We start from the raw sequence: 8,320 nt of genomic DNA on the forward strand, positions 1-8,320 counted from the left end.
CTGACAGCCGCGGCGGGCAGAGAGAGCAGGGCACATAGTAGGCGGTAGCAACGCCGTCCTCACCGCCTCTCGTTTCTTTCCGGTGGTTGCTCAAAACCCCAATCGCCGCCGCCGCCGCCTCCCGGGAGCGATCGCGCGAAAACCCTAGCCCCGCCGCCACCATCGGACCCCCTCGCCCGCGGAGGTACATCCTCATCCGCCCCGACCAATCGGCCGCCTCTTATTCAGTTCGCCTCGCCGCCGTTCCCGCTTCTCTCTTCCCGCGGCCGGCGGCCCCGTCGCTGCGTTCGGGAGAGGGGAACGGCCGGGAGCTTAGGGTTCGGCGCTCCTTGGGTGGCAGGGCCTCCTCCTCTGCCCGTACCTTTTTTTGGCTCCCGGCCGTACTTTTTTGGATGTTGGTTTCGATTTTTTTCATTCCGCATTCCGGCTTGTGGTGCTGGTTTTGGTTCGTGAGGCTGTGATTTTGTGATTGACGGAAAGTTTCTGTTTTGTGACTGATGCTAGAGACCAGAGAGGCGGAATGGGCAACAGCCGGCACGGTCGAGCGCTGAGACCGAGAGACGGAGGCGGCACTGGCACGCCTGCTTCCGGAGGTCCCGCGGTCCTGGCGCTGGAGGCCAGCAGCGGCACAAGCAAGACTGCAATGGATGCTCCGCTCCTGCCCAGGAGGTCAGGTCGGATTGCGCCCGCTCCTAGCCAGGAGAGGGCTTCCGCCGGGCTAGGGAATGTGACGAGGCCGCGTTCTAAAAGGCACAAGAATGGAGCGGCGGCGGAGGGAGCACGGCTCGGAGTGTCAACCATGACAAAGAACAGGGCTTTGGGTTCCTTGTTGACAGATGCTGGCTCTATGAAGGGTGCAGAAGAGCAAGTGTGTGCAAATGCCAGGAATGCGAATGCTAGCAGTTCGTTGAAGAAGCGGAAAGTAACGAATTCCAGAAGCTACATAAAGAGGTTCAAGGCGGTCCAAGGGGCGAATGCCGCAGGTATTAGATCCTCCTATGTTCTGCTTCTGCTTGTGGTTTATAAACTTACTGGCCGAATGGTCCCATCCCGTGAGACAATTAGCTTTTATGACTTGTGTGGGCTTAGGCACTTTGTTATCCAGTTGCATTATTATAATCATGGGGTTGTCTAGCTGAAGGTATAGTGTGGAATAATGTAATTTGGGCTTAAAGGTGGGGGACGTATCCAGTGCGCCATCATTTAGGTGCAAGCATACAAACCACTTTTGTTTGAGCACCAGATCAACATGGGAATGTCCTATCATGTGTTATTGGATAGTGCAAATGCATTCTGGTTCATGAGGCTTTTACCTGTTAGTTCTACTCTTGATCATTTACCCTGCACTAATTCTTCCAAATTCTAGCATATCTAACTTATCTTTAACTTTCAAGGTGCAGTTGTTGCTTCTCCTGACAGAGTGGGCAAGGAAAACACTGCAGGAGGGCATGTGGCAGACAGCAACATCTCTAAGCTCTGTGAAGGTAGCAGGTTAATTGGAAAAAACAAGAGGCATTCAAGCGATGCTGTATCTAAAGTTTCCAGAAGTCTTGTTTCTGGTTTACATGAAACTTCAGATACAAGAGTCAACCAATCTTCTGCACCATTTTCAGAGGTTTGTCTTCCACTGTTCCCATTTCATTTGGATCAATGCTTTTTTTACTCTGTAAAATATATACTTTTTAAACATATTCGCGAGTTCTTGGTGGACTTAAGTGGCATCTGGAGCAGGAACTATGTTATGTTGCGATACTTCTTTCTTTGCCTCTATGTTACTGGCAAGAGAGTTTATTATACTTTTCTTTGGTCAAATTTTCTGGAACATTTATCCTCTTATCTGGGATATTTGCTATACTGTACATTTAATTAAAAAACATCTCCGGACTTATAGAACTACATATATACCTTCATAAGAATATTGTTCTGAGAAATTAGCTCTTTCATTTGGTGGAGAACACTTCAAAGATGTGTCAGTTGACATAGCTAATATTTATTTAGTAGATTTCAGAACTTGATAAATAGGAGTAGTCATTATTTCCAATGTTCATAAATCACCCGTGCGTCATGCTCCATATTTTTGTGTTTCCTCGTACTATTATACTATAATTATTTATCTGTTCATTTATCACTATATATATGCTTTGATTGTAGAACTGATCACAAATACCTTTAACTTATATCAGGAACCCTCAACCAGTGAGTCTAGAAATACTGAACATATTGAGATAGACAATATTGCTAAGCCAAGTATGTTGCTGGGAGGCACAACTTCTCTTGTTAGGGGAGTTAATGCAAACTATGATGACACTCTTGACACAGATGGAGTCCACTTGGAGTCACCAGATTTGGCTTCCTCACAAAGCCTCGTAGCCTTGGTTGGAATTCAAGCTGTTCTATCATGCATGTCTTCCCAACAAGGTACAGATCTGTCTGCTCAACAAAATGTAGCACCTTCACGGTATCCACCTGCCGAAGCAGGACAGATAGGGTTGTCAGGCACACAGGTGGTTCAGGTTTTGCAGCCTGAAATGCAACCATCAATCTTATTTTTGGATGCTCCACCTCAAAACACGCACCCTGATGTCGGGAGCGAAACAGTTTGTGAACCAGATGGAGCAACTGGACTGTCAGAGGGAGGCACAGCAACTTCTCACCATTTTGGTGATGTCAGAGTGCAATTCCAGGGAAAATATGATGGCAATGTAGATGCGGAACCAGTGCTTCAAGAATCTCCAACTTACCATGCAGATAGCCCAGTTACCCTACACGTGTCTACGAAAGTTGAAGCCCATATTTGTGAACCAAGTATGGCTGCAAAACAAAGTACAAATCCACCTGCACAACAAACTTCCACAATTTCGCGGAATCCACCAGCTGAAGTGCAACCATTTATCTCATTGCCTGATCAACCTACAGGGGCGGAGCAGGCAGGTACGTTGGGCTCGATTGCAGCGCAGGATTTGCAGCCTGAAATGCAGCCATCAACCTTAACGCAGGATGTTCCATTTGAAAGAACGTATCTGTCTGTCATGCCTGTGATACAAAGTCCAGTTGTCCTTCAATATGTAGGGCCTTCGCTGGATCCACATGCAGGAGTAGAATCAGCAGGCCTAGTGATAGCTCATGATCTGCAGTCCAAAGTACAACCATCAGCCTCAGTACCTTCTGAACAAAGTACATGTCTACCGGGCGAGCAAAGATTAGCAACCTCACAACATCGACCAGCAGATGCAGAACCAGTAGGCATTCTAGGCACAGAGGCATCCTGTAATTTGCAGCCTGAAGTGCAACCATCAACCTCGATGCTGAATAAACCTGAAGAGATAGAGGATGAACATGAGGCAGAGGATGAACCTGCAGAGACAGAGCAAGCAGGTACCCTGGGTGCCTTAGCATCTCAGGATTTGCAGTCTGAAAAACAATTATTAACCTCAACGCAGGATGTTCCATTTGAACAAACTTATCTGTCTGGTATGTCTGTGCTACAAAGTCCTACTGTCCATCAAATTGTAGAACCCTCACTGGATCCACATGCAGGAGTAGAACCAGTGGGCATGGTGACAGCACATGATCTCCAGCCCAAAATACAACCATCAGACGCTGCCAAAATACAACTATCAGTCTCAGTGTCTGCTGAACAAAGTACAAGTATACCTGCCCAACAAAGTTTAACAACTTCACAACAACCACCAGCAGAAGCAAAACCGGCAGGTATTCCAGGCACAGGGCCAGCCTGTGATTTGCAGCCCGCAGTGCAACCATCAACCTCAGTGCAGGATGAACTTGCAGAGGCAGAGGATGAACCTGAGGTACCTGAGTATGAACCTGAGGTACCTGAGTATGAACCTGAGATAGAGGATGAACCTGCAGAGTCGGAGCGAGCACGCATCTTGGGTGCCATGCCTGCTCAGGATTTGCAACCTGAAATGCAATCATCAACATCAACGCAGGTGGTTCCATTTGAACAAACTTATCTCCCTGGCATGCCTGTGGTACAAGATCTGGCTATCCATCGAAGTGTAGAACCTTCACTGGATCCACATGCAGGAGTAGAATCAATGGGTATGGTGACAATTCAGGATCTCCAGTCTGAAATACTACCATCAGCCACAGTGCATGCTGAACAAAGTACAAGCCTGCCTGCCCAACAAAGTTTAGCAACTTCACAACATCCACCAGCAGAAACAAAACCAGTACGTATTCTAGGCCTAGAGCTAGCCTGCGATTTGCAGCCCGAAGTGCAACCATCAACCTCATTGCATGATGAACCTGCAGAGCCACAAGATGAATCAGAGGCAGAGGATGAACCTGAGGTTCCTGAGATAGAAGATGAACCCAAGGCAGAGGGTGAACCTGAGATAGAGGATGGAGCTGCAGAGGCAGAGGGAGCAGGTACCTTGGGTGCCATAGTCACTCAGGATTTGCAACTTGAAATGCAATCATCAACCTCAAAGCAGGTTGTTCCATTTGAACGAACTTATCTGTCTGGCATGCCTGTGCTACAAGGTTCGACTATCCATCGAAGTGTTGAACCTTCACCGGATCCACAGGCAGGAGTAGAATCAGCGGGCATGGTGACAGTTCATGATCTCCAGTCTGAAATACTAGCATCATCCTTAGTTCCTATGGAACAAAGTACAACTCTTCCTGCCCAACAAAGCTTAGTAACTTCACGACATTTACCTGCAAATATTCTGGTCACAGAGGCCGCTTGCGGTTTGCAGCCTTTGCAAGGTGAAGTGCAACAGTCAACCAGAATGCATGATCAACCTGCAGAAGAACCAGCATGCATCATGGGCGACGTAGCTGCTCAGAGTTTGCACCCTGAAACGCAACCATCAACTTCAATGCAGAGTGCTCCTTTTGAAAGAACCTGTCTGGTTGGCATGCCTGTGGTACAAAGTCCTACTCTCCATCATAGTTTAGAAGCTTCACTGGATCCACATGTCAGAGCAGAATCAACGCATACGTTGGGCACGGTGACAGATCATGATCTGCAATCTGAAGTACAGCAATCGGCCTCAATGCAGGATCGACCTGCAGAAGCAGAGGTGACAGTTATGTTAGGCTCCACGGCAGCCCAGGATTTGCAGCCTGAACTGCAATCACTAAACACAGTTCAGGATGTTCCAGTTGAAAGAATAAACTCCGAAGAAAGGAGACAAGTTGGTTTTCAGCCAAATATTGTACCTGGTCCTGAGCAGCCTATCCAAATACCTCCAGTCACAACGTTAGTGTTCAATAACCCAATACTTAGTGACGAACCGCTGACAAATGAGCTGGACAGGTTAATGCATTGCAACAATGTGCTTAGCAAAGACCATGAACATAAGGTTTACTTTTTATTCCGTCTGTTATCTGTTTAACTGTAAATTGTCTTTGCTAGTCATCAGTTATTTCATTTCTTCCTTGGCTCCAACATCTATTTTTCAACAGAAAACACTACTTCTAATAGAGTACAACCAAGAAATAGAGAAGATAAAAAAGAATTACGACTCATTGCTTCAAAACGAAGATTCCACTTATCTTCAGACCGAGCGGGAGCTTACTGATCTCCACAGGAAAGTACTTCTAAACAAATCGCTAGCTGAGAATTTTCGAGGATTGTTCCCACCATCGCCTGCAGCTCAAGGTATCCAACTAAATGTTTCTAGCATATATCCCGTTTTCCAAAATAATATTCTGATCATAACTAGTTTTTCATCATTTAGCTTTGTTTGCTATGATATTTTTGTTTAGTGCATATTTTTAAAATCCAACCTTTTTTGTTTTCAACTGTTTGTGCATGTTGTTCATACACGAATCATCTACGAGCATCCTGTGTATATTCGGTCGTTTTGTATGGTGAACATATTATATCGTGATCTGTTAGCAGTGTCATTCTCCTGCTGTTTCTGGGTTCATTTAAACAAAGGGTAATTAAGATCCAGGATCTGTTGCTTAGTCAGATGCTCCTTAATCCATAGATCATGTGACTAATGGTTTGTTTTTACCCTGTGCAATGCAGGGAGATCGACGAGCCCTGTAATGGAGCAGCCATTTGAGTCTTCTTCAGTGGCTCAAACTGCAGCATCACCAGTTATCTTGTCATCAGCCATCAGACCACCCATGCATAATTCACCAGGATCCTATGTCCGGCCTTCATTTGTGGCTCAACCATCATCATCATCATCATCATCATCATGGAATGCCCAACCAGATTCAACCCTACCTGGCAATCTCTATGGAACGTCATCATCACTTTTTGTGCCAGCGCCTGTGCAATATGGCAGCTATGGATCTGCTGGATCACAATCGCGTGCTCTCCAACCACAATCAGCCTTACCCGGCAATCTCTACATGGCAATGTCACATGTTCCTCCGCCGCGTCTGCCACGGGGCAACTACAGGTCTGCTGGAGCACGACTGTGTTCGTTCCCTCCTCATCTGCGGCAGCTCAGGATGCCATCTCCATATGCCTTTCACGCAGGCCAGCAGCAGCTCCCTGCTTCTAATGCAGGGAATACATCGTTGGGACAGTATGTCCCTGTTATGATAGGGAGCTTTGCATCGACAATTCCACAGAGAGGTGCGCTACTGAACTCCATGGATTCAAGTTCAGTTCACCAGACAATGTTACCATCAGCATCGAGCTCACTTCCACCTCACCTAGCGTACTCACTGACATCTGGTCGATATCCACAGTCAATGGTGAACTTCTTGCAGTCATCTAGCTCAAATCCCGCCTTCTTTCCAGCCCAGCAATCATCATATCAAAACATAGCCTTGGGCAGCACCTCAGGTCTGCCGAATGCAGTGCCAGGAAGCCAGCACCCTGGTGCTCAAATAGCCGGCGCCTATCAGTCTGGCACTGAATCGGCATCGCTAAATGCGCATCTCCCAGCTAGGTTTGGCCTGGGTAGCAGTAGCAGCCCCGTAAGTGCAGGGACCAGCGCAGTTGTTGTGTGCTTGTCTGACGATGAATAGTAGCGATGCAGGCTCAAGTAGATCTGCTGGCTGTTACTGCTGTGATGGTTAGATGTCTTGACTTAGAAGCCGCTGATCTAACGACTCTAGCATCATCCTTGTAGCGAAGAGATGGACAATTGCAAATCGGGAAAAAATTGCACCTGTAGAGAAAAGTAGAAGCTGATATAGTACTGGTATTTTACCAAATTTTGTATACTGCCGGTTAATGTAGCAAATGGAAGTTAATGTAGTGCTAGACTGCTAGTCAATTGGCTGACTCTTTGTTAGCTTGAGAGTTGAGACCAGTCATGGCATCTTCTCCTAATTTTGGACAACCTGAAAATATAACTAATTCTCTTGAAAACCAATGTTTTTTTTGAAGGGTCATACTCCCTCTGCCCAATGAAAGTTGTCAAAGTTTGGATGTATCTAGTGGAAATCCACTTTTGAACATGGGAGCATATACTCCTGCTACCTAAGAAAAACATTTTAAAATGTGAGAAAATATGAATTTTTTAGGGCGTATATGTTGACATTATTTGCGCGCACGCCATGTTTTGCGGAAAACTGACATTTTCTATGTTTTGTGTAAAAAGGATAAAGAAATGTGTCGTGAAAAGGATTTTTTAAGTTCACCTTACACACCGGCGCAGCCAATCCCTGCTCCCCACTGCCACTGCCCCCGCCTCCGCAGATGGCCGGATCTTCTTTTCACCATTGCCGCCCCTCCTTGCCACCCATCCGCATCGCGACTCAGGGCTGCAACACCACACTAGCTACCGTTGACCCCTGCCACCGTTGTCGCAAAAGAAGTACAAAGGCGTGTGGCAGCAGCCTTAGGGGACCTAGGCGACGGGGATCTATGACCACAACTTCGCCAAGAAGATCTGGTTGGGGAGCTTCTAGTTGGCGGCGCATTGGCATGCGCCTACGACATAAAAAACGTCCGGCTCCACGACGATGGCAACGGGGAGATCAACTTCCCCAAGTTTGACGACCCCATGCAGGAGACTTGGCTGATGTCGACCCCTGTGTGGCCCTGCAAGTGAGGCATAAGAGGATATGGAGGCTGAGTGAGCCGGCGAGGAGTACATGGCGGAGCTCCGCCACCGCTACCTGTAGCGCACCGAGGAGGAGGATCGAGGCTTCACGCAGCACGCCACCCTCCGCGCATTGTCATCGACCGCCGCCCCCTCATCGTCCACCGGAGGTACCTCTGCCGACGCTCGAGCTCCCCGCGCCGCCGTGATTCCTCAACATGAGGTCGTGGAACTCACCGTTGAGGATACCGAATCGTCGCTGGATGAGTGGCTGGACGAGAACTTCCAAGACACCGAGTAGTTTAAATCTACTTTTAAATCTAGTTTTAGCT

General features: G+C 47.4%; 1 protein-coding gene across 1 annotated transcript; it reads left to right on the plus strand.

Annotated features, from left to right (window-relative positions):
- Window positions 1-520: 520 nt before the first annotated feature.
- On the plus strand, window positions 521-7,239 carry LOC124696546. Its single transcript, XM_047229261.1, has 6 exons — window positions 521-983; window positions 1,395-1,615; window positions 2,184-4,493; window positions 4,533-5,333; window positions 5,437-5,632; window positions 6,008-7,239. Exons 1-6 carry the CDS (start codon window positions 521-523, stop codon window positions 6,964-6,966), a joined length of 4,950 nt encoding a protein of 1,649 aa, XP_047085217.1. The 3' UTR covers window positions 6,967-7,239.
- The last annotated feature ends 1,081 nt before the right edge of the window (window positions 7,240-8,320 follow it).

The sequence above is a fragment of the Lolium rigidum genome, chromosome 3 (assembly GCF_022539505.1).
Source record: "Lolium rigidum isolate FL_2022 chromosome 3, APGP_CSIRO_Lrig_0.1, whole genome shotgun sequence".
Lineage (NCBI taxonomy): Eukaryota > Viridiplantae > Streptophyta > Magnoliopsida > Poales > Poaceae > Lolium > Lolium rigidum.

Bases quoted from the DNA above. Each gene is read 5' to 3' on its own strand.
- LOC124696546 (XM_047229261.1), top strand. From the start codon at position 521: ATGGGCAACAGCCGGCACGGTCGAGCGCTGAGACCGAGAGACGGAGGC. The intron at 984-1,394 runs GTATTAGATCCT...TTAACTTTCAAG, and splicing joins CCAAGGGGCGAATGCCGCAG to GTGCAGTTGTTGCTTCTCCT. The intron at 1,616-2,183 runs GTTTGTCTTCCA...AACTTATATCAG, and splicing joins CTTCTGCACCATTTTCAGAG to GAACCCTCAACCAGTGAGTC.